The 25,530-nt window shown below is 45.2% G+C and overlaps 1 protein-coding gene across 12 annotated transcripts in view; it reads right to left on the bottom strand.

Moving 5' to 3' along the window:
- ENPP2 (ectonucleotide pyrophosphatase/phosphodiesterase 2) overlaps nucleotides 1–25,530 on the bottom strand; it is a 135,439-nt gene that overhangs the window by 93,964 nt on the left and 15,945 nt on the right. For 4 of the 12 annotated variants that reach the window (XM_025264962.3, XM_006074702.4, XM_006074703.4 and 1 more), the window contains exon 1: nucleotides 130–269. The exons of 7 other annotated variants lie outside the window; for them this stretch is intronic. In XM_025264962.3, coding sequence (XP_025120747.3) covers nucleotides 130–162 — 33 coding nt within the window. In that variant the 5' untranslated portion in view covers nucleotides 163–269. Of the gene's footprint in view, nucleotides 1–129; nucleotides 377–25,530 lie in introns of those variants that run through there. One more of the 12 variants, XM_025264959.3, reaches the window with a different exon arrangement.

Here is a 25,530-nt window from a genome sequence, read left to right as displayed (position 1 = left end):
GACTTCAACATCACCATCCAACCCTGCAGCTTCCCAAGTGCAGCCTGTAGTGCTGTCTTCATTTTAAAAGCAACAAGAAAATTCAAAATCAGAGAGCAACCCTGCCCTGTCACTGTCTCCTCCTCCTACCTGACGGAGCTGGCATGAGCTTCTCCTGGCCATGGCAGGGTTCTTGGAAAGCCTGCGGCAGTGTGCTGTTTGCCTACCCTGAGTGCGCTGCTTTTTGGGGCTCTGAGTCCGGTCTATTAACTACAAGTAATCCCACCTGGGAGGTTGACAGGCTCCTCTGATTTGTCCAAAGCTCGATTTCATCACAGTTTGTTCGCAAATCGCAGCTCTGAGCCTGAGCAGCTTGAAACATCCCTCTCCGCCTCTCCGCCCGCGCGGCCCCTCCCCTGACACACAGACGCTTTCATGTGGCTTCCTCTGGTAACATAAGGGTTTCTTATGTTGCTGTAGCCAATAACCCTGCGTGTTCATTTTCCTTCCCTCCTGAAAACATGGCTTTTTAAAAAAAGAAACCAAATGCATTTTATCCGATAAAAATGAAACAGAGCCACAAAAGGGTTTCTACCAGCTTTAAGCTTTTACGGTTTAACAATGAAGTTATTCAATGCAGTCAACCTCACAACTTCATGTTTTTAAAACAACAAGGAAAGTTTTATAATTTCTAAACCTACTAACCCTCTGTCCGGCCCGTTTCTTTATTTTTCTGGCAGTATAAATGACCCTGTCCCTTCTGCCGCATTCTCAGCGACTCCCGGCTCCTCAAACATTTCCCACGATGAAACCTCCCAGGATTGTAACGAAACACAAGAGATAGCATTCTACTTCCCCATGTTGTCGTTGGAGTTTACAGAAGTAACATTTATCAAAATCCTGGGAATGCCAGTGAAGCCGCACAGAGGTCTCCTGCCTTGTGAGGAGGCATAAAATGACTTCAGGCCTGCCTGCCTCTTCCTCCTGAAAAAACCGTCAGCTTTGGGTTTAGGTTTTTTGTTTTTGTTTCGGAGGGACTGGGGAGCAGCAAGGGTGGGATGGGGGAAGCTTTACTAATGACTGAACTGAGAAAGGACATCTTGGTGGCAGCAAGAATTCAGCTCTACAGAATTGTTTCCTTAGGTTTTTACCCAGATAAATTATCATCTAGCCACCAAACACTGTGCCTTTGATGCTATTGTGAGGCTTAAATTCTTTTTACTGAGCTAGCTAGCCACCAGGGGACTTCTAAAAGAAATCAAGCCCTCAGAAGCTGAAAGTTCTTTAAATACCGTACACTTGTAGGATTCAAATGGGGGAGGAAAGCTTATCTCTGGTTTTCCTCTGGTCAGACCCGGTGACCGCGGCTCTTGTGCAGAGCATGTGTGTGCACGTGAACAAACAGGGCGCTTACTATGCAACAGACCGAGGAAGCAGGGGCTCTGCTCAGATAAAGCCCAACAGCACAAAAGCCAGGGCCTGTTCACGGTGGGCTGCACAGTAGGTCTGGGTTTCATTAGATATTCCAGAATTTAGTAACAGCTAATCGAGAAGGAGAAAACACAGTGCCAGACTTGCAGCTGCCTCTCTCGAAGCCTTTTCATTTTGACTCTGACAGAGATGGCAGGCCGGCGGCTCTTTCTCTAGAAGTCTCTTGCTTCAGTCTGCATGCCATACTGAAATGATTTGGGGTCGGGTGTTTAGCAAGGTTTATGAAAGAGGTTAACCCCACGTGAGATTTTTCTAATCTTTATGTTCAGTTTCAAGACGCAGGCTTGTATAGAGGAAAACTATCAAGCTAAAAGGGAAATATCAAGGCAATCCTGTGACTGCATGGTATGCCACAGCGGTCCAAATGTTCCCAAAGAAAGCTGCTTCAACCTCCTCACCAGCCTCGCCAGCCCTCACCGGAGCCCAACAGCTATACAGTCTGTCTGATATTTGATGGTGGAAATCCAGCCTGAGGACAATGAATACCCTCCTTGAAAAATGATTAGACTCAGAAGCTGAACATTATCCATTCATTTTTTGGACAGAGTAGCTGTGCAGGGGGAAAAAAGTCTTAAGAGTAATAGCCAGAGAAATGAAATGTGTGTGTTAGTCGCTTAGTCGGGTCCGCCTCTTTGAGACTGCATGGACTGTAACCCACCAGGCTCCTCTGTCCATGGGATTCTCCAGGCAAGAATACTGGAGTGAGTTACCATGCCCTCCTCCAGGGGATCTTCCCAACCCAGGGATCGAACCTCGGTCTTCCAGATTGCAGGCAGATTCCTTACTGTCTGAGCCACAAGGGAAGCCCAGCTTGATCCATAATTGCTTCTGTACAGCACTTGTTACCAATTATCTAAGAGGACTGAACTCAACCTCTCTTTCTGATAATCATTCGGCCAAAGAACTTTATCTACTACTGGTCATTGCGCACGCGCACACACACACACACACACACACCACCTAACCACTGTTACACAGAATTTCACTCAAAGACCTTAACTAAAAGACATCATTACAAATTAACTGTCAGGGGGGTGACCCAAGTCCCTACCTCAGGCATCCAATCAACTGTAAAACAAAATCAGCCCTCACTATCTAAAATTCAGAAAACTGAAAAGCCTGATAATGCAGACTGCATGTCTAGAAATTTAACCAAGATGACTGAAATAGAGCCCAAAGCCTTTTATAACAGAACTAAATCAAGAAAGTTCACCTGTGCTGGTGTTTAAGATTTGGGTATAGTATAAGGTCACTTGTGGTTGGGTTGGTAAATAAGAAAGTGTATGAGAAAGACTAAAATTAACTTTCAGCTTGGTTTATTAATCCAGCCATATTTCAGAGAACACTGCCCCCTGGCAGAAGAAAACCCAAACAAATCTTAACAACAGTCTCAGGCCTGAAAAATCATTCTGTGATTCTCAAGCTTTATTGGGCATAAGAATGACCCTGGAAACTTGTTTAAAATGTTGATGCTTATGGTCTAAACCCCAAGATTCAGAACCATAAGCTCCTGGAGGTGAGGAGAAGAAAGGGAAAGTTTAGGGCCAGGCAGGAGCTAACACAACAGGCTCTTCTGATGCAAGCAATGGAAGGGCCACGTTCTGACGCAAATGACGTAAGAAAAGAGCATTAGAATAAATTACTCTGAATCAGTTAACTTACGTCCTGAATGTTGACTTGCCTGGCCTAAATCATAATGTAATTTTAATATATCACTAATAGTATCCACTACTAATTGGGCATTAAAGTTTATTTCCCTTAATGGCAAACCATGGTGGTTCTTCCACTGTTCTTCCATCTCCAAACTGTAAGCAGCGAGACAGTCTTTTATTTACTTTGCTGGTGGTACCAAGCAGCCAGGGTGTGTATTGCTTAATTGTGATACAGTAGGTGCATTTATACAAATGCACAGTCCATCTTTTCATGACATGCTTCTGTGAGTCCTTGTTTCCAAGCCCTGATTAAGGTAAAAGGGTTTGAGGTCAACAGTGAGATCTGAAAAAATCTGTAATTGAGGGTTGTCATTCTTGCCTCCTACCGTAATTATGAAGCATTCATGAACAGATTCAAATTTTATCAATATCCAGCTTCTCATTGTGCAGAATTAACTACAGTTACGGTCCCTTGACTTGACTCTGCTCCCGCAGCACTTCTAGGTCGCTGACCACCTGATTTTCAGGGCAACACTTAAGCAGTCGCTACAGCACAAACACCAGGAAATTAAGGAAAAAGCACCTACATGTATTCTTCCTACCCTATTTTAAAGCTCTTTCAGTTAGGTCTTATTTTTCAATTCTGCTGTGGTTGAGACCTGTTAGAAAATTCAGGACAGACATGGACAACAGGCTCTGCAGAAGGGATTTGCCGACTAAACGGAGCAAGAAATCCTGACAGCTAATACAAAAACAGGCAGGCTCAATTGCTCTCACAACCCAGCACTGCCTGTGTATAAAGCGGACTCCACTTAAGAGTTTAAACCACAGGGGCAAAGTTTTACGAGTAATCTATGGTCCCTGGGGGGTTCGCCAGTGAGAAGCGGCATACGCCTATTCAAATGCCAACAGGACTTGCGTTATTAGTTATTACACAGTTGAAAGCTGAAATCAACACTGTCACCTCTTTCAATGACTTCCATTTATATCATAAACATCTATGCATTACATGTATTCTCAATGGGACTAAGCATGAGCCCCTGTACCGGAACACTCTCTAAGAAGATGCATTCATGGCACAGATGTTCATTAGCTCCTACTGTGTGCCAAGCACTCTTCTGGGCACTAGTTCCTTACAAGGAGCCAAACCAAACATAGTCCCCTGGCCTCCATATAATTCACATAGACACAGAAATAAACGGAAAATTGCAGCTGTGGCAGGCATAGATGTATAGGGGTCAATGGTGCTATGAGAACACATGATTTAGGTTTGATGTGGTCAAGAGGGTCACAGAAGACTTTGTGAAGTGTCGGCTGAGCTGGGACATGAGGGTGGAGGGGAGTAAGGAGGTAAGAGATGAGGAAAGGCTTCTAGGCAGAGCAAACAGGATATGCAACGGCTCTACGCAGACTGGAGGCACCACACATCCCGCCAAAGGCATCCCGTTCGACCCGTGCAGCGAGATGAAAGGGAGCCTGGAGTGAAGTGAGGCCGGAGAGGCTAGTAGAGGTCAGTCCATGCGGGGCCTCGTCAGGCACGTAGGGTGGTATCGTCTTGATCCTAAATGCTTTGGAAAGCCTTTAAAGGGCTTAAATCAGTGGAAGCTTAATGAGATATGAAGTCTTAACCTCTGTACAGTGTGGATATGATTTGGAGGGAGTCAAAATGGATACAGTAGGTTAGCTTGGAAATGGAGGTGGTAATCCAGACAAAAGCCAGTGAGTGAGATGCTGCATCAGGAAAACGACGGCGCTGGTGGAGAGGCAGGAAACTGGGTGAGCTGGGCAAAGGGCTGTCCATGCTCCGAGCATGCAGGCTGAGGGGCAGGAAGGCGCTAATGTGATGCGTGAGCGAATGAATCGCTAATGGTCATGATGGCCAGTGAGGCCACTTCTTAGGTTTTCACTGGATTATAAGAAAGATGTAGCAATATGCATCCATTTGCTAACACTCTAGAATTAAATAGTTAAAATAAGGGATCTCGCTAATAGCTTTAAAACATGTGTCAGTAGTTTAAAAAATCTTCTGAGGCAGTTGATTTAAAGTAAAGTTACAGTAGACTTGAAACATTTGAAAATACATTAATTCATAATTGAGGTTTAAGAAGAATTACCCCCAGGAAATAGCTCAGCTTTGTTCCTAACTATAGCTTACAATAAAACATTGTAAAACTCAAACTCAAATTAAGTCTTTTTTTTTTTTTTTGCTACTCTGAAACGCGCGTGTAAAAATCCAGGCAAATGGAAGTCGTTTGAGTCAACTTTGCCAAGTGAACTGTGAACATCTGAGCCCGGATGGGTGGCTATATGACTGGAGAAAATTATTTAACTAAAAGTATCAACCCAAGGTTGAGAACTCTCATCCTTTATCCTCCAGTCTCACACAAACAGGCTGAGAAGCCGTCGTCAACTCCACTTGTATTGGGTTGGCCAAAAACACCTTACGGAAAAACCCAAAAGAATTTTTTGGCCAACACAATAGATGAAAAATGGAGGCTCAAACAACAGATGAAATGGAGGCTCAAACAACAGAGGACGGCCCACGGTGGACAGAGGACAGCCCACGGTGGTGGAATAAAGGGCTGGGCCCAGCCCGGAAACTGCGCCTCCTGAGCCAGGCCGGTCCTCTCCACCACAACGTAATGTCCCTCCACCGGGCCACGCGAGGCCTCAAGTCAGCACACCCGAAACACAGCCACGGGAGCAGCCAGCCCCTCTCCAGGCTCCTTTCAGGGCAACCTTAAAACCACTTTTGTTCCGCCACAGTCCTTTCATCTCTTACTTCGAATCAGACACCATACCTGCAGATCCTAGTCATTAATCAGAATTATTACCATCCTTTATCAGAGACTGCTGAGTGCCATGAATACCTAAATTATCTTCCTGTATGAATACTTCTAGATTCATCTCTTCATCTTCAGTCTTCCGAACACAGGTTAGAAATAGCTATTCTAGTATAAGAGACAAAGCAAGGAGCAGAATCAGATTCAGATATGTAAATGTTGGACTGATCAGATAATGATTAAATGCTAAGAACAAAAATATAAGAGAAGAAATAACTGTTCTTCCCGTTTGCACTCTCTGCCCTCTTCAAACACCATTCCACTGAGGCAAGTCTTATCCAATCTGTAATTCATTTTTCTATTTCTTACCCAGAAAGCTCTGCATGAAATATAGGCAAATGTGATGATTTCCCCCCTAAACTGAAAACCTTCCAGTCGAAGTGTGATCCCCAGAAGGGTCAGAATCACTTGGAAACTTGCTAGAAATGCAAATTCTTGGGTCTCAGAAACTCGAAGGTAGCGCCCAGTGTCTTTAACAAGCCCATCAGGTGATTCTGCTGCAAATTTGAGACCCACTGACCTACAGGATAAAATCCAAACTGCTTAGCGAGGCGCACAGGGCTCCAAATCCAAAATTAAGCTCCCCAAATTCTGATCCCGGTTCTACCACTGTTCAGCAGTTAGACCTTACTTGACCCTTTGGCGAATTACTTCTCCATTCTAAGACTCAGTTTCCTCATCTGTATCCAGCTCACAGGACTCTTACGAGCATTACATGGGAGAATCCGTGTAAGCTGCCTATACAATGCCTGGCACAGAGGGGTGCTTAACAAAGGGTGAGTTTTCTCAATCAGGGGACGATTTGCTCTCCCTTGATGAAGCTGTGCTCCCTCACACCCTCGTCCTTTGGTGCACCTTGTTGCTTCGGCCTAGAACGCGCTCCTCCACCTAGTCTCCCTGGCTGACTCCAGCACCGCGGTGAGGATTCAGGTCAGGCGCCACTCTTCCGTGAAGGCCCCGACTTCTGCCCTTCCCACGCAGAGCAGGGGCTCTCCCACTGCATCTGTAACCTCTGTTTAGGCCTCTCCATCCTTCAGGGCCGCTTCAAATATGCTGGCCAGTCACCCTGCACGCCACACAGCCTTGCATCTTTCCTGGCATGCAACAGACAGACAATAAGTGTCTGTCCAGTGAAGGACTGGGGATAAAGAAATCGGGACTTGAACTTGAATTCTTGTTCTCTTACTAACGAGCTGTGTCCCTTTAAGCCTGTGTTTATTCATCTGTAAAGAAGGATTATTGGGCTAACTCGGTGGTTTGAAACCCTTTTTTTAAGCATCAATACCTTACTTTCAAATAAAATCTCAGAATGAATACCAACGTCTAAATTTGGAGCTGCTCTAGTGGGACTGGGAAGCCAGGATCCCATCTAAGCAGCCCTCTCCCTTCTGCCTATGGTACTTTCTCAGAAACATTGGAAACAGTTCAAGGAGTGCCGTTTATAGAAACAAATGAAAGAAACCAATCAATAACTAAGTCAACCCCACTACTTAAATACTTTTCTAAACCCTACTCTTTGTTGTAGTATTCATATACCTTTTTGTGTGTTTAGTCACTCAGTCATGTCCAACTCTTTGTGATCCCATGGGCTATAGCCCGCCAGGCTCCTCTGTCCATGGGATTCTCCAGGCAAGAATACTGGAGTGGGTGGCCATGCCCTCCTCCAGGGGATCTTCTCCAGGGATTGAACCCAGGTCTCCTGCACTGCAGGTGGATTCTTTCCTGTCTGAGCCATCAGGGAAGCCCATTCATATACCTATGAAAAATGAAAGCCGCTCAGTCAGGCCCGACTCTTTGCGACCCCTGGACTACACAGTCCATGGAATTCTCCAGGCCAGAATACTGGAGTGGGTAACCTTTCCCTTCTCCAGGGGATCTTCCCAACCCAGGGATTGAACCCAGGTCTCCCGCATTGCAGGCGGATTCTTTACCAGCTGAGCCACCAGGGAAGCCACATACCTATACACACCCCAAAATATGACCCGAATTACCCCCAGACCAGATCTTTCACCAATGACAGTACGACGCGGGCCCAGAAAGCCCAGCTCATCTCCGTGCTTCCCCTCACGCTGATTCTCAGCCCTGCCCCTCACCCACTGTGGTCACCCAAGCCTTTGTTAAACCACGGCCCAGCACCCGCACCAGAAGGCCTCGCAGCCGCAGCACCGCGGCACTGCCTCCAGACGCGCAGGTTCTGCCCGCGGCGCTCGCACTTGTGCCTGTAGCGCCGCCTGGCTCACGTCAGCGCGCTTGCCTCGGCGGTGAGAATACACATGCCCAGAGAGCAGGGGAAAGACAGCCTGGTACAGGGGCTGCAGGCCTGGGTTCTGGAGTCAAGCCAACCTAGGTCTGCCACTGTCAAGCATGAGACCCTGCTTAACCACTCTGACACTCAGAATTCTCATAACAAAAATAATAATAGTTCTTATCACACAAGACTGATACAAAGCTCAAACGATACAATGCATGTGAAAACAGGTAGCTCAGTAGTTGAACACAGGAAATAAACAAATACTAAACCTTTGTTAAATATAGCAGGAAACATCATCTACTCCCATGATCTCAGTAGGCAGCAAAGTGCGGGGCACATAGTAGGTGCTTAGTAGTGACAAAGGTTCCAGGAGAATTTGCTTTACTTGCAGAGAGATGACGTGTAGGTTTCAGCTGGAAATGTTATGAACCACTTTCTTCACATTCTCTCCAGCCTTGAGAGAAAATGGGCTGCACATATTTGGCAAAGGGTACCATGACTCTGGAGAGGGCTCTGGAGACACAGGTTTCCACTGTGACAATAACAACCTTCTATTTGAATTGGAAAGTCCCAAGAATTTGAGCTTCCACTCAAGAAAGCTGTTGAACTCAAACCTAAAAGGAAGTTTATACTTGCTACTGGAAGGGCACCATCACATGCTCGGAGCACAGTGGGACCCTCTTGGGGAGGAAGCAGAACTGCTATTTCTGTGATTCCCCTTAAATCAGACAACAAATAGTGACTTTCAGCAAACTAAGGATAGAAAGAAACTTCTTCTGCCTGATACTAGATTTCTTTGAAAAACTCACAGCTAACATCATACCGAATAGTGAAAGACGCAACTCTTTCCTTCTAAGATCAGGGGCAACACAAGACTGCCTTCTCCCACCAGTTCTGCTCAGCACTGCACTTCCAGCTAGAGCAATTAGGCAAGAAAAACAAATAAAAGACATTTGAATTGGAAAGGAACAAATAAAACTACCTCTATTCACAAATGGTGTGAACTTTTATATAGAAAATCCTAAGTAATCTGTTTTTAAAATGTTAGAACTACAACAACAATAAATGAATTCAGGAATATGGCATGATAAAAAAAAATCAGTGGTATTTTTGTACACTCACAATGAACAATCTAAAACAAAACGAAGAAAGCAATTGCATTTATAACAGTATCAAAAAGTCTAAAATATTTAATAATTAATTTAACAAAGGAAATGTGAGACTTGTACACTGAAAACTAGACAGCATAATTGAAATATATTATCGAAGACCTAAATAAATGGGAAGACCATCATGCTCATGGGCTGGAAAATATTGTGAAGAGGGCAAGAAAATGAAAAGATGGAAAAAATCTGCAAATTATATATCTGACCAGAGTCTAGTATCCAAATATATAAAGAACTCCTGCAAGTGAGCAAAAGAAGACACTTAGACAATCTTTTAAATGTTCAGATGAGTAGAATAGACATTTCTAGAAAGAAAATATATAAATGGTCATAAGTACATGAAAAGATGCTGACTATTGTTATTCATTTGGGAAATCCAAATCAAAACTACAGTGAAATAGGTACTATTTCACACCAACTGGGATGGCTAACGGCTTCCCTGATGGCTCAGACAGTAAAGAATCCACACGCAATGTGGGAGACCTGGGTTGGGAAGGTCCCCTGGAGAAGGGCATGGCAACCCACTCCAGTATTCCTGCCTGGAGAATCCCCATGGACAGAGAAGCCTGGCAGGCTACAGACCCAGTCCACGGGGTCGTAAAGAGTTGGACATGATAGAGCGACTAAGCAGAGCAGAACACACAGGATGGCCAAAATTAAAAAGACAAAAAATAAGAAGTATCAGGAAGGGATGTGGAAAGATTGGAACCCTCATATATTATTGATAAGATTATAAAATGGGTGCAGCCCCTTTCGAAAACTATTTGGCAGGTCCTTAAAGTGTTAAACGTAGTGTTATCATGTGACCCAGCAATTCCACTCCTAGGTATACACCCAGGAGAACTGAAAACGTGTCCACACATAATCCTGTACACAAATGTCCACAGCAGAATTCTCAACTGATGAGTGAATAAACAAAATTTAGTATATTCATGCAATTAAATGTAACTCAACTATGAAATGGAATGCAGTCCTGATACATGCTAGAATGGGGATGAACCTTGGGAACACCATGCTAAGTGAGACCAGTCAGCTGTAAAGGCCCCACTGTATGAATGCACTTACATGAACCACCCAGAGTAGTTGGAGCCACGGAGAAGAAAGGTAGATCAGTGGTGGGCAGGTGATGTGGAAGTGACTGCTTCTGCAGATGAAGTTCTCTTCTGGGGTGACAGAGAGGCTCTAAAGTTAGATCATGGTAGTGTGTGCACATCTCTATGAATGATTGGACACCACTGAAATGTTAAGTTTAAAAGGATGGGTGTTCTGGTTTATATCTCCAAAAATGCTGTTTAAAAAGAGAGAGTGAACAGGCTAGTGAGATTATTTCCGCAGTGAAGCAAATTTCAAAGCATCTGGACCTGCAGAAAAGGAACATTAATCCTGATCTGCAGCTCAGGTCAATGCCTTCAAAAGTGTCTTCAGAGTCACCTCAGTTACCCTCCAAACCTGATAATTAACAGGAAGACTGAAGCGTTTGCGTTGCGGTGTGGACCTATTTTAACCAGCCTCGATGTGATGAAGCCCTCTACTTTTCTAAAAATAGGAGGAGTTCCTGGGACTCTTTCAGAGCACTTCAGGTTCTCTGCCATTCTGCTTCGTCAGTTTCTGCTTCATTTGACTTTCAAATAAAGTGGCCTAAAAAGAAAATCTAGGGCCCTGTAGCCGTCACTTCACCTACAGATCTCAAGGGGGTTGAGTCTTAATGGCAACAAACTGTAACCAGAGTCTGAGGACCGTGGGGGGAATTTAAGAACAATGACTTGGAAAAGCGTGGATGGACCTTGAGGGCATGATGCTAAGTGACATCGAGTCAGACGAGAAAGACAAATACTCGGATCTCACTGATAGGAGCCATCTCTAGAACAGAGAGAGAGAGAGAGAGAGAGAGTGGGCGCGCAGACACACAGACTAGACTGAAGGTTTCCAGAAGCAGGGTGGGCAAAGCCAGTGAAGGAGATCAAAAAGTACAAGCTTCCAGTTATACAATAAGTCACCGGGATGTCGTGTAGAGCACAGTGACTGTAGATAATAATACTGCATTGCCTATTTGAAAGCTGCTAAGGGAGTAGATCTTAAAAGCTTTCTTTATGAGAAGAAAGATGTCTGATTCTGTGTGGCGATAGATCTCAACAAGAGCCACTGTGGTGATTATTGATCAATATATACAAACACTGAATCATTATATTACACACCTAAAAAGACTATAATGGGATGTGTTCACTGCATTTCATTTAAGAAAGAAAAAAAAGAACAATGTCGTGCATTTGAAGAGCACTTCTCTTTTAAAGAAAATGTTAGAAGACTGAAGAATTATAAGTCAGAATTAAGGCTCACTCACTCTCCCCACTTTGCAATCAACAAAACAGAAAGCTTGCTCCGAGTCAAGGTCACAAGAGCTAAAGTCTGGACAGCTTGGTTGGGAGATTAGGGCAGTCGGGACTGGGAGAAGGAAACGGGAAAAGCAAGTCTGCGTGAGTGGCATCGTATCTGGCGTGGAGAAGACATTCCACAAATGGTACTCATATTTAGTAAGTGCCTGCCCCCTGCCAGGCCACGTAAGTAAAGACATTTACACACATTGCCTTATGGCACCTTCATAAAGCCCTTCAGAGTATTACCATTGTCAATATACAAGAAAATAAACTTTAAATTGGGCACCTTGCCTGAGTTCAAATGCATTTTAAGCAGAGGAGTCCTCTTTTCTCCATGATTTCCCAATGAGGATTACAAAACTGGCAAGATTCTAAAGGAATGGGAATTTCAACTATTTTCTAGAAGAAACATAAGTCTATTAAAAGCAGAGGATCTGATAAACGTTTGATAAATCTTGAAAATGTTTCCTATTTCAGAACATATCAAAAGCCACAGATTAACGTCTATTCTAGACTGACCTTGCTGTGACCCAAAAAAAGAATCAGTTGGTAATGAGGAGGTGATCAGAGCTGTGGGCATCATAGCGTGTCATTTCAAAGTTCCTAAGATATCAGAGAGAATGGAGGTCGCTGTCAGACAACAGCTCCAACTGTTCGAATGGAAGAGTTTTACAAACTCATATAGCGTTGATTCAACACAGATTTCGCAAGCACTCATTATAATATAAGCCAATGCTTAGCAAAACTGTTGTTATTGCTGTTTACTGGCTCAGTCGTGTCCGACTCTTTGTCACCCCGTGGGCTGTAGCCTGCCAGACTCCTCTGTCCATGGGATTCTCCAGGCAAGAACACTGGAGGGGGCTGATATTTCCTTCTCCAGGGGATTGAACCCGTGTCTCCCACACTGGCAGGCAGGCTCTTCACCGCTGAGCCACTGGGCAACGTGCCGAGCACTATATATCAGGGATACTGAAACAAAAAAGCACGTTTTAACTGGAAGAAATGGAAGTCAGCTGTTGCTAAACACACTCCTGTGAGTTCTGCTTGTAGAGGTACGCACAGGCTATGTGTGGAACGTGCTGAGAACTGGCTCCTTCGATCTCTGCTCCACGCCACTGCCAGGGGGAGTCCTCCTGTCTTGCAGACTTTTTGTAGGATGAATTATAGACACAGTTTATAGATCTCTGCCAATTATGCTACTGAGATTGTCTTTATGCACATGAGATTTGGACAGCAGAATTAAGACAGGATCTCTCTTCCAACCCCTCCTAGCTGTTACTCTAGGCAAACAAGATTGTGCAAATAGAAGGTTTTCATAAACATTATTTCACTGTCCATTCTCCAGATTCCTAGGCCCTCTATGGGGGTGACAGAGATGATAGCTTCTTGATTCCTAAATCATGGGATATGGCGTATATTCTTGAATGCAATAATTCATTGACAGCTAGCTACCACACACTGTGGACCTGGACTGAACAAAATTCAAAAATATCTTGACAGGTTGAAGTCAAGAGATTAAAAAAAAAAATAGCTAGATCTGTCTGGGATAACATTCTTCATATACTGAATACAATATTGAATACAATAGAATACAAAATTCGGTTATATAACTTCATACTAGGAGAGACCAGAATTGAAAACGATTGTCGTTAAAAGAAACTGGGGGACTTCCCTGGTCGTCCAGTGGTTAAGACTTCCAATGGAGGGGGTGTGGGTTTGATCCCTGGCTCGCAAGCTAAGATCCTGAATGCCATGCAGACAAAATGTTTTAAGAAAGAAAGAAAGAAAATTGAGTATTTAAAAACAAGAAAATTGGGTCTTAAAAAAAACTCCCCCAAAGCCAGGAGTTTTTGTTATCTGCAAGTTCTATAGGAGCCCCTGCTTGACCACAATTCTAAATAACCTCATTCTACCTTGAAAGTGAAAGTGAGAGTCCCTCAGTCGTGTAGGACTCTTTGTGACCCCACAGAATATACATGGAATTCTCCAGGCCAGAATCCTGGAGTGGGCGGCCTTTCCTTTCTCCAGGGGATCTTCCTAACCCAGGGACTGAACCCAGGTCTCCCGCATTGCGGGTGGATTCTTTACCAGCTGAGCCACCAGGGAAGCCCGTTTTGCCTTAGGCTTCTCTAATAAGCGACTAGCTCAGACCGAGAGGAGAAAGGGTCGGCTGCGCTGCGCTGCGTGCACGCCATCGGGACCGTTTTCCCTCCGGACGTCTCGTCTAAGTCACTGCAAACAGACAGCGCGGGGAGCCGCGTGACCGAGTGATGGGCGGCCCTGTCGCCCAGTGCATTGACTCATTCACTCACGTATCCGTTTATTTATTTAACAAACTTTGAGCACTTAGTATGTATCTGGCGCCGGAAATGCAAAGTGAACAAAACAGATCCTCGGGGCTTCCCTAGTGGCTCAGAGGTAAAGAATCCGCCTGCCATTGCAGCAGACGCGGGTCCGACCCCTGATCCAGGAAGACCCCACGTCCGCGGAGCAACTAAGCCCGTGGCCACGAGTACTGAGCCCGTGACCCAGCTAGGAGAGCCCGCGCTCTACAGCCGCGCCCCCCTCCAGAGCCGGGTCCCCGACAAGAGAAGCCAGCGCGTGAGAAGCCCACGCACGGCAATCAGAGAAAAGCCTGTGCAGCAACGGACACCCAAAACAGCCAAAAACAAACAAATGAATTAAAAACAAAAACAAAAACAAACCCGCATGCCATAACTAAGACCTGGTGTAGCCGAATGAATGAATAAACAAAAAAAGTGGGGGGAAAAACAAAAAACCAATCCTCTGCCTCGTGGGTCTCACATTCTAGAGGGAGAGAAATAGAATATAATCCAGGTAATGGATTCCTGATAAAGTAGACAAAGCAGAGCAGAGAACAGAGCGGGACAGGAGGAGCTGTTTTCAGCTGGATGGGAACAAGTGTCCCCGGAGAGAGGACTCCTGACAAAAGTCTGGATGGACAGACGGCAGAATCGGGCGTCTCTTGGGAGAAACAGCAGTGGGAAGGCCCTGGGGCGGGGGACAGTCCACGTGCCCAGAAAGGCCAGTGCGGCTGGAGTGGCTGCGAGACGAGGGGGCACCTGCGGACGACCGTGGAGAGGGGCTCGAGCTCGGCGTCTGGGAGGACCACGCAGGCAGAGGGGCCGCTGTGCTCCCGGCGGGTGGGATGGGAAGCCGCTGCAGCAACGGCGGTCAGGCAGTGCCGGGATTCCTTGTCTGTTTCAAGAGGCTCACTCCGCCTAATATTTAGACGAGGGCGATTTAACCGGCTCCCCTTCTGGCCCGTGGTTGAGGAGCCTGCGACTGAGCATCCTGGTGCTTTAGGTGGACGATGGGAGAAGGTGGGTGTGATTTTCCTTCGCGGATATCTGAAGGGCATTACATTTCCCTGAGCAAAACTGGAAGGTCCAGAGAAGCATGTTTTATCTCGTAACAAAACAAACTCTCCAGCCATCCATGCTCCCAGAATTCTCTTACAAAGAATGAACTCATGGTTACTATTCAAGAAAAGGTTGGTCTTTTAAGGTATCTAAATTTAAAGGAAGATTGACTATACAACAAGTATGGTCCTTTCCAACTCTGCTGCTGCTGCTGCTGCTGCTAAGTCGCTTCGGTCGTGTCTAACTCTGTGCGACCCCATAGACGGCAGCCCACCAGGCTCCTCTGTCCATGGGATTTTCCAGGCAAGAGTACTGGAGTGGGATGCCATTGCCTTCTCTGTTTCCAACTCTAGGCATCTATTATGTTTCTCTCTTCTTAAAACTCTTAGGGAGCTGAGTTCTCTCTGCATTTAATGACCAGCAAAGAGCTATTCAATTAAATAACTAAACTTGGTTTTATTTTTCCTGAATAAATCCAAAGGAACAGTAAGGATCCTAAATACACTTTGTTCTTACTATTTCATCTCCTGAAAGAAATATACATATAGACATAGATAGGTGTAGATAGATATATAACACCTATGGCATGTGCAATTTAATTTATATCAATCAAAGGGCTTCCCAGCTGGCTCAGTGGTAAAGACCCTGCCTGCCAATGCAGACCCAGGTTCAATCCCTGGATGGGGAAGATCCCCTGGAGAAGGAAATGGCAACCCAGTCCAGTGTTCTTGCCTGGGAAATCCCAAGGACAGAGGGGCCTGGCGGGCTACAGTCCATGGGGTCCCAGAGTCGGACAGGACTGAGCACGCATGTAGGCACACAATTAAAGGGAACATGGTCAGGGCTAGGCTAAGAAAAGGAGAATACTTTTCACAAATCATTTGATTGACTTAAGCGAGAGATGAAGGAATCTACTTCCGGACGGAGTTAGAAGAGAGCCAAAGGCAGGCTGATCATACATTGCCTCTCCCAGTGTAAGACTGGGGGGTCTTATACAAGACCCAGGGTAAGACCAGGGGGTCTTATACAAGACCCAGGGTAAGACCAGGGGGTCTTATACAAGACCCAGGGCAAGACCGGGGGGCTTATACAAGACCCAGGGCAAGACTGGGGGTCTTTTACAACCCCCTGTAAACAGAGAGCCACTGCAAAGTTGGGGCGCACTAACCTCAGCTTGCCACTGGAGTATTATGCAAGAGAATTCAAGTTCCGGGCCTCCTGTTGACCCGCTAAGCTTCTGTTGCTCTTATGAGCAATGTTATACAACTTGTTCATTACGAAAATCCTGGGCTCTCGGGCTTGTTTGGAGTGGTGACTCTGCCTGCTAGCTGTGTGGCCTTGCCTGAGGTAGAAAACGTCTCTAGCCCTCGTAAAAATGGGAGAATCCCAGTATCTTCCTCATGGGGTTATTGCAGGGATTAAGCAAAAGAATCCGCCTAGCGGTCACAATTGAGAACCACGGCTGCCATCTACTGAGCCCCTAGGAGGTGCCGGACATTGTTCAGGAATGAGCTCCGTGAATTCTCTCAGCCTTGCAAAGTACATAGTGGTTTCTCCTCTTGACAGAGGCCCATAGAAATTTGAGTAGTTTGCCCAAGTTCACACAAGTTTATTCAAACTCAGGTCTGCCTAACCAGAGTCCAGCTTCTATTAATAAACAGTTCTTGCTATAGTCCATGATGCTATGTTCTATTACTTTTAAAAGAAATTCCTCTAATCTCACCCTTGAAGGGCAGTTGAGGGTTTTATCCCATAGGGCCTTTAACAGTTCAGAAACAGAACAGATTTTGTAAAGCACAGTTCCTCACTTCGGCACCAAATACAGGTTGGGACCATCATACTAATGTGCTTTTCTTGTGTTATCTGATCAAAGCAGCTGCTTCTGTATGCCCTCTAGGTTTGGAGCTGGGTAAATCTCAGTCAGAGACATAGCTTGCGGCCTCTTGCGACAAAATATTTTGCAAAAGACCCTGTCTTCTCCTTTTCTCAGGCTTTCCTCCCTTCCTGCAGCTGTTTCCCCTTCTTCCTGAGAATTGATAAAAATTCTGAAACTCCTGTTTGTACAGTTGATCTCATGTGACCTCACTATGGACAATGGCCCCGTTGTTTCACCCATCTATAACACTGTCGATGAGATGCCAGTGCTAAGAACAAACATCACCGAGCGTCGGAGGCAAGAGCAGTACTTCTTTAGCGGTTCCTGGCCTGGCGCACACCAGTCTATCCCTAGTAACGACACTAGCACGGTAACAGGTCCCGTGTGCTGGGAGCCCATGTCAGCCGCCCAGGCGTGGCTGACTGTGACCTGCAGCACGCCAGGCCTCCCTGTCCTTCACCATTTCCCAGAGTTTGCTCAAACTCATGTCCACTGAGTCAGTGATGCTATCCAACCATCTCATCCTCTGTTACCCCTTTCTTCTCTTGCCTTCGATCTTTTCCAGCACCAGGGTCTTTTCCAGTGAATTAGCTTTTCATATCAGGTGGCCAAAGTCTTGGAGCTTCAGCTTCTGCATCAGTCCTTTCAATGAATATTCAGGACTGATTTCCTTTAGGATGGACTGGTTTGATCTCCTTGCTGTTCAAGGGACTCTCAAGAGTCTTCTCCAACACCACAGTTTAAAAGCATCAATTCTTCAGCGCTCAGTTTTCTTTATGATCCAACTCTCACATCTATACAAGACTACTGGAAAAACCATAGCTTTGACTAGACGGACCTTTGTTAGCAAAGAGATGTCTCTGCTTTTAACACGCTGTCTAGGTTTTTCATAGCTTTCCTTCCAAGGAGCGAGCGTCTTTTAATTTCATAGTTGCAGTCACCATCCACAGTGATTTTAGAGCCCAAGAAAATAAAATTTGTCACTGTTTCCACTTTTTCCCCATCTCCTTGCTGTGAAGTGATGGGGCCAGATGCCATGATCTTACTTTTTTGAGTGTTGAGTTTAAACCAGTTTTTTCACTCTTCTTTTTCACCCTCATCAAGAGGCTCTTTAGTTCCTCTTTGCTTTCTGCTATTAGAGTGGTATCATCTGCATATCTGAGGTTGTTGATATTTCTCCTGGCAATCTTGATTCCAGCTGTGCATCCAGCCCAGCATTTCTCATGATGTACTCTGCATATAAGTTAAATAAGCAGGGTGACAATATACAGCCTTGATTTACTCCTTTCCCGATTTGGAACCAGTCCATTGTTCCATGTCCAGTTCTAACTGTTGCTTCTTGACCTGCATACAGATTTTTCAGGAGGCAGGTAAGGTGCTCTGATATTCCCATCTCTTTAAGAATTTTCCAGTTTGCTGTGACTCACACAGTCAAAGGCTTTAGTGTAGTCAATGAAGTAGAAGTAGATGTTTTTCTGGAATTCCCTCGCTTTCTCTATGATCTGATAAATGTTTGCAATTTGATCTCTGGTTCCTCTGCCTTTTCTAAATTCAGCTTATACATTTGGAAGTTCTTGGTTCACATATTGCTAAAGCCTAGCTTGAAGGATTTTGAGTATAACCTTGCTAGCATGTGAAATGAGCGAAACTGTACAGTAGTTTGGACATTCTTTGGCATTGCCCTTCTTTGGGATTCAAATGAAATTGATCTCTTCCAATCCTGTTCAGTTCAGTTCAGTCACTCAGTCATGTCAGACTCTTTGCGACCCCATGAATCACAGCACACCAGGCCTCCCTGTCCATCACCAACTCCCGGAGTTCACTCAGACTCACGTCCATCAAGTGAGTGATGCCATCCAGCCATCTCATCCTCTGTCATCCCCTTCTCCTCCTGTCCCCAATCCCTCCCAGCATCAGAGTCTCCTCCAATGAGTCAACTCTTCACATGAGGTGGCCAAAGTACTGGAGTTTCAGCTTCAGCATCATTCCCTCCAAAGAAATCCCAGGGCTGATCTCCTTCAGAATGGATTGGTTGGATCTCCTTGCAGTCCAAGGGACTCTCAAGAGTCTTCTCAACACCACAGTTCAAAAGCATCAATTCTTCGGCGCTCAGCCTTCTTCACAGTCCAACTCTCACATCCATACATGACCACTGGAAAAACCATAGCCTTAACTAGACGGACCTTTGTTGGCAAAGTAATGTCTCTGCTTTTGAATATGCTATCTAGGTTGGTCATAACTTTCCTTCCAAGGAGTAAGCGTCTTTTAATTTCATGGCTGCAGTCACCATCTGCAGTGATTTTGGAGCCCCCCAAAATAAAGTCTGACACTGTTTCCACTGTTTCCCCATCTATTTCCCATGAAGTGATGGGACCAGATGCCATGATCTTAGTTTTCTGAATGTTGAGCTTTAAGCCAACTTTTTCACTCTCCACTTTCAGTTTCATCAAGAGGCTTTTTAGTTCCTCTTCACTTTCTGCCATAAGGGTGGTGTCATCTGCATATCTGCTGAATTTTCCAAATTTGCTGACATATTGAGTGAAATAGCTATAGCATCCTATTTTTATGAGGAAGAAAGCAAGACTCAGGAAGATGAAATAATTTACACAAGACTATATGGTAATGGTGAGAAAAGCCAGTTTGAATGGTTCAATTTCCCTGATCTTTTCACCACACCTTGCCTCCTCGGTTGTTTGCTATGTCAGAAATCCTTCCTTCTAAATTGAAAGCTCCTTGAGGACAGGGATTGCCCCACCAACATCTCCTGAAAGCTCCACAGCATCTGGCACAGAAACTGTTAAACTTTCTCCATCCAAATCAGCTGCATTTTCCAGGCAGACAGAACTCGAAATACCCAAGAAAGATGGCTGCCAATTCTAACATTCCACCTTGCTCGGCCTCCCTTGGCAGTGGGTTGCAGTGAGTAATTAGCACTGCAGGCAACACTACCCTTGAACCTCAAGGAGCTGAATGACGTTCAGAGTTCACAGTGCAATGGCCACCTGCTGGCATCAGCCTAACCTCCCCAAAATATCCACCTTCCCGAGTGGACTTACGACCTGGACACAGTTGTTTGCCTCTTTATTAGACTTGTGTTTGCCTAGGAATGAAAGGATAAACAAGAGGGATGCACATGCCTTGCATTCTAATGAGGGCAGGAACCCTTTGGAGCAAAGAGGGCATTGAGAGGCATCTGAAGAGCCTGTGGGCTCCGGTTGCATCACCCCAGCTCCAGGCTAACAATGCTTTGCTCAGCAGTCCTGGGGGCGTCGGCCACAGCTGCACTTTGCACTTGCAGGCACATCATGGCTAATCCATGGTGAATGATCAGAATGGGTAAAGAACGAATAAATGATTTCTCTCCTTATTCTTGTCCAAGTTGCTTCATGGGAGGACAGCATAGCTAAATGTAATCAGGTTGAGAGCAAGTATAATTCCTTGTTGGTTAAGATTTAATGAAAAGGGTTCTCAAAGTCAGACAAACCTAGGTTCAAACTTCAGGGCTACCTCTGCCTTGCTGGTTGAGTTTGGATACTAACTCATCAGACTTCTGCTTTCACTGAGCCTTCAGTTCTCGGCTCAGAGAGAGGCCTTCCTGATCATACCTTCTGCTTCTTTATTCTCTTTCTCCCCAGACCGTTACACCTTGCCACTGTAACACTCTACCCTAACTGTAACAAGGAAGAACCTTTATTATTATCATTATTTACATGCCTATTCCAGGAAAGTCTTTTTCCCCAATATGTCTACCTGCTTTTTGGAGCTTAGTTTTAGTCTCATCTCCCCTATTAATTCTCGGGAAGAACCTTGTTCTTCTGAGTTAACCTGTGAACAGAGAAGCCTGGCAGACTACAGTCCATGGGGTCACAAAGAATCGGACATGACTGAACATGCATGCATACACACACACACACACACACACACACACACACACACACGTTAATTACTACAGGGCTGTGGCCTATAGGCTTAAATTATACATAATGGCCCATCTCTGGAAACCCTGCTTCCCACATAATGAGCATTAAGCTAAAATACCTCTGTTTGGCTCACAGGAGCATCCAGACTGGGCCAACCTGTGCCTGACTGCAGGGAGGAAGAAATGAACACACCCGTCCAGGGGCGGATGGGAACCCAGGATGTGTTTGACTTCACTCCCACCCCTTCTAGTAGAAGAAGAGTCCAGATTCTATGAGTAACTCAGGCAAGATGGTTCTTTAGGGCACAAGCCCATCTTCTTGGTTAGCTGGTGTGTCTCAAATGCTGGCCTGAGAGTTCAGGCTCAGCATGTAATTCTGGGCATGTGCGCCTGTCCCACAGGACTGTAAACGGTACAAGATTAGGAACCAAGTCCACGCCTCTTCTCTCTTATCCCTGGAGCCTGTTGGTTCAGCAGATTACTGTTCAACAGTTACTGTTGGTTCAGCAGATTAACAAAGGAAGAAGACTCTGAAGAGACGGGAAGAGAAGCATGCCCGACTGTGGGGAACTGAGACAGAGGGGAAGAGGGGTTGGGCGGCTGTCCAGCAGCTTCATTTGCCGTAAAATGGCAGCAAGTTTGCCGGGGACTTCCTCCGCCTCTACGGCCAGAGTTCTCAAGAATTTTCTAAATCCTAGAGAATGGCGAAATCCCAGCCCTAGACAAATAATGCTACTTTCTGGCTTCTGTTCCATGAACCCAAGACACTCTTTGTAGTTTAGGGGCAAAGTCATGTCCGACTCTTTTGCACCCCCATGACTGTAGCCCGCCAGGCCCCTCCGTCCATGGGATTCTCCAGATAAGAATACTGGAGTGGGTTGCCATTTCCTTCTCCAGGGGGTCTCCCCAGATCAAGGATCAAACTTGTGTCTCCTGGATTGGCAGGCGGATTCTTTACCACTAAGCCCCCAGGGAAGCCCCTAAGACACACCAGGAAATTGCAAAACCCTGCTGATAATGGCCGTGCACGCTCACGCCACTTCATTCTTGCAAAGCGAAGTCTCCAGCAGTCTTGGCCATGTCTTTGTTGTTGTTCAGGCTCTCAGTCGTGTCCGATTCTTTGTGATACCACGAACTGCAACACACTAGGCCTCCCTGTCCTTCACCATCCCCTGGAGCTCGCTCAAATTTACATCCATTGAGACAGTGATGTCATCCAACAATCTCATCCTCTGTCGTCCCCTTCTGCTCCCGCCTTCAATCTTTCCCAGCATCAGGGTCTTTTCCAATGAGTCGGTTCTTCGCATCAAGTGGCCAAAGTGTTGGAGTTTCAGCTTCAGCATCACCCCTTCCAATGAATATTGGACTGATTGGACTGATTTTCCAATTGGAAAATTGGACTGATTTCCTTAAGGATTGACTGGTTTGATCTCCTTGCTGTCCAAGGGACTCTCAAGAGTCTTCTCCACCACCACAATTTGAAAGCATCAATTCTTCAGTACTCAGTCTTCTTTGTGGTCTGATTCTCACAACCATACATGACTACTGGAAAAACCATAGCTTTGACTATACGAACCTTTGTTGGGAAAGTAATAACTCTACTTTTTAATATGCCATCTAGGTTTGTCAACGTTTTTCTTCCAAGGAACAAGCATCTTTTAAATTCATGCTGCAGTCACCAAGTGCAGTGATTCTGGAGCCCAAGAAAATAAAGTCTCTCACTGTTTTCCCATCTATTCACCATGAAGTGATGGGACTAGATGCCATGATCTTAGTTTTTTGAATGTTGAGTTTTAAGCCAGCTCTTTCACTCTCCTCTTTCATTTTCATCAAGAGGCTCTTTAGTTCTTCTTCACTTTCTGGCATAAGGGTGGTGTCATCTGCATACCGGAGGTTGTTGATATTTCTCCCAGCAATCTTGATTCCAGCTTGTGCTTCATTCAGCCTGGCATTTCTCATGATGTACTCTGCATATAAGTTAAATAGGCAGGGTGACAATATACAGCCTTGACATACTCCTTTCCCGATTTGGAACCAGTCCATTGTTCCATGTCCAGTTCTAATTGTTGCTTCCTGACCTGCACACAGGTTTTGCAGGAGGCTGGTAAGGTGGTCTGGTATTTCCCATCTCTTTAAGAATTTTCCACAGTTTGTAGTGATCCACACAGTCAAAGGCTTTAACGTAGTCAATGAAGCAGATGTTTTTCTGGAATTCTCTTGCTTTCTCTATGATCCAACGGATGTTGGCAATTTGATCTCTGGTTCCTCTGCCTTTTCTGAATCCAGCTTGAACATCTGGGAGTTCTTGGTTCACGTACTGCTGAAGCCTGGCTTAGAGAATTTTGGCCATGTCTCTAGTTACTACATATTGACTTAACCCTTGAATAGTTTGTATATAATGTCGCAAATTTTTCCAGTCTTTTCAAGCCTTTCCACTCCCACTACTCTCAGGGAAAGACTTTATCTCCTAATCTCCTCTAAAGATCAAATCTATTCTATTTAGCATGCTCTGCATAAAGATTTTATTCATAGTGACTCCATACACAAAATATACTTTGGAGGGTGAGGAATACTGGTAAAAACTTTTTTTCCAGCTTTTTCGTGAGATTAAATTACAGATTGAGATGTTTCTGAGGACAACTGCCTGTCTTGTGTTATATACGAAGGTCATTCTCTGGCAGCCTGGTTCTATTTTTAGTCAATTTGGAGTCACTGGCAGTGGATATTAGGACTATAAATATCCAGGGTAATAGTAATAAGGGGTTTAAGGTCCAATGAGCACTGGATGAACATGCTGTAACATCTCACAACACGCCTTCCCAAGGCAAACACGGCCAACCAAGCGCTACAAGGCATGCTCAGAACAAAGACAGCTCTTTCCAGCAGACCTCGGAGATACTGTGGGTTTGGTTTCAGACCACTGCAACAAAGCAAATATCTCAATAAAGCAAGTCACACAAACTGTTTAGTTTCCTGGTGCAAATAAAAACAGTGCTGACACTCTCCCGTAGCCCATCAAGTCTGCAATAGTATTATATCTGAAAATCAGTGTGCAGGGAATTACCTGGCGATCCAGGTGTTAGGACTCAGGGCTTTCACTGCGGGGCCTGAGTTTGATCCCCAGTTGGGAAACTAAGATCCTGCCTGCTGTGCGGCACAGGCAAATAAGTAAAATAATAAAAGGAAAAAGATCAGTGTGTATATCTTAGTTTAAAAATACATTATGACTGGACTTCCCTGGTGGTCTAGTGATTAAGAATCCTGCCAATGCAGGGGACACAGGTTTGATCCCTTGTCTGGGAAGATCCCACACATCCCAGAGCAACTAAGCCCCAGGGCCACAGCTCCTGAAGCCCACGGTCCAGGGCCCGAGAGCTGCAGTACTGAGCCTGTGCACCGCAGTGAAGAGCAGTCCCCGCTCCGTGCAACCAGAGAAAGGCCCCCAGCAGCAACAAAGACCCAGTGCACTCAAAAATAAATAATTACCTTAAAAAACACATGATTGCTAATGCTGTCACCTGAGCGATCCACAAGTCATAATCTTTTTACAACAGTAACATCAAAGATCCCTGATCATAGATCACATAACAAATATAGTAATAATGAAAAAGCCTGAAATACTGCAAGAATTACCAAAATGAGACACAGAGCAAATGCTGTGTGTCTGAGCAAATACTGTTGGAAAAATGGTGTCCCTTGACTAGTTCCACACAGAGTTGCTATAAACTTTCAGTTGACCAAAAAAAAAAAAAAAAAAAAAATGACGTTACCTCTGAAGCACCATAAAGCAAATAAAATGAGACATGCCGACATGAAGAAGCCAGACAGCTGTCTCTCCTTGTTGGGATCTGACAAGCAGGGGCCACCGTGCTCTCCGAGCCGTCTGGCTGAGCTGCTCTGTCAACCAACCATGGCAAATGCTCCCAACTTCTCCAGACTCTTTATTTCACCCTTATTTTGAAGTAATAATTTGAAATAAAAATAATAAACGCCCTGTGACCCACACATCAAATGCTCTTCCCATGTTTTAGACATCGTCTCACTTAACCCCAATAACAGTCATGCATATAGGTGTTATCATCCTCTGTAATTTACAGGGATAGAAATTGAGATACAGAGAAATTAGGGGGTTGATCTGGGGCTTAAGCAATGTGGCTCCAGAGCCTGGCTGCTTAACCACTACCTCATGCAATCCGCCTTGTCTTTGAGATAGACAATATTCAATAAGAAATCAGAAATCAGTTTCCCCATTGTTAAAGCCATTGAAGGATACACATAACTGACCATCAGCCCTAGGGTCAGCTATAGTCAAAGCAGAAGTTGTGGAATTCGACAGAACTTGGCTTGAATTCTAAGAGTGGTGAGACCTCGTGTGCAGGTACACTCAGTTGCTCTGTTGTGTCCGACTCTTTGCGACCCCGTGGGCTCAGCTCCTCTGTCCCTGGGATTCTCCAGGCAAGAATACTGGAGTGGGAAGCCATTCTCTCCTCCAGGGATCGTCCCCACCGGGATTTGATCCACACCTGCTTTGTCTCCTGCACTGGCAAGCAAATTCTTTACCATTGAGCCACCTGGGAAGCCCCGTGAGAATTTAC

The sequence above is a fragment of the Bubalus bubalis genome, chromosome 15 (assembly GCF_019923935.1).
Source record: "Bubalus bubalis isolate 160015118507 breed Murrah chromosome 15, NDDB_SH_1, whole genome shotgun sequence".
Classification (NCBI taxonomy): Eukaryota; Metazoa; Chordata; class Mammalia; order Artiodactyla; family Bovidae; genus Bubalus; species Bubalus bubalis.
The sequence above is the reverse complement of the archived record's forward strand: the minus strand, read 5'-3'. Positions and strand labels throughout refer to the sequence as shown.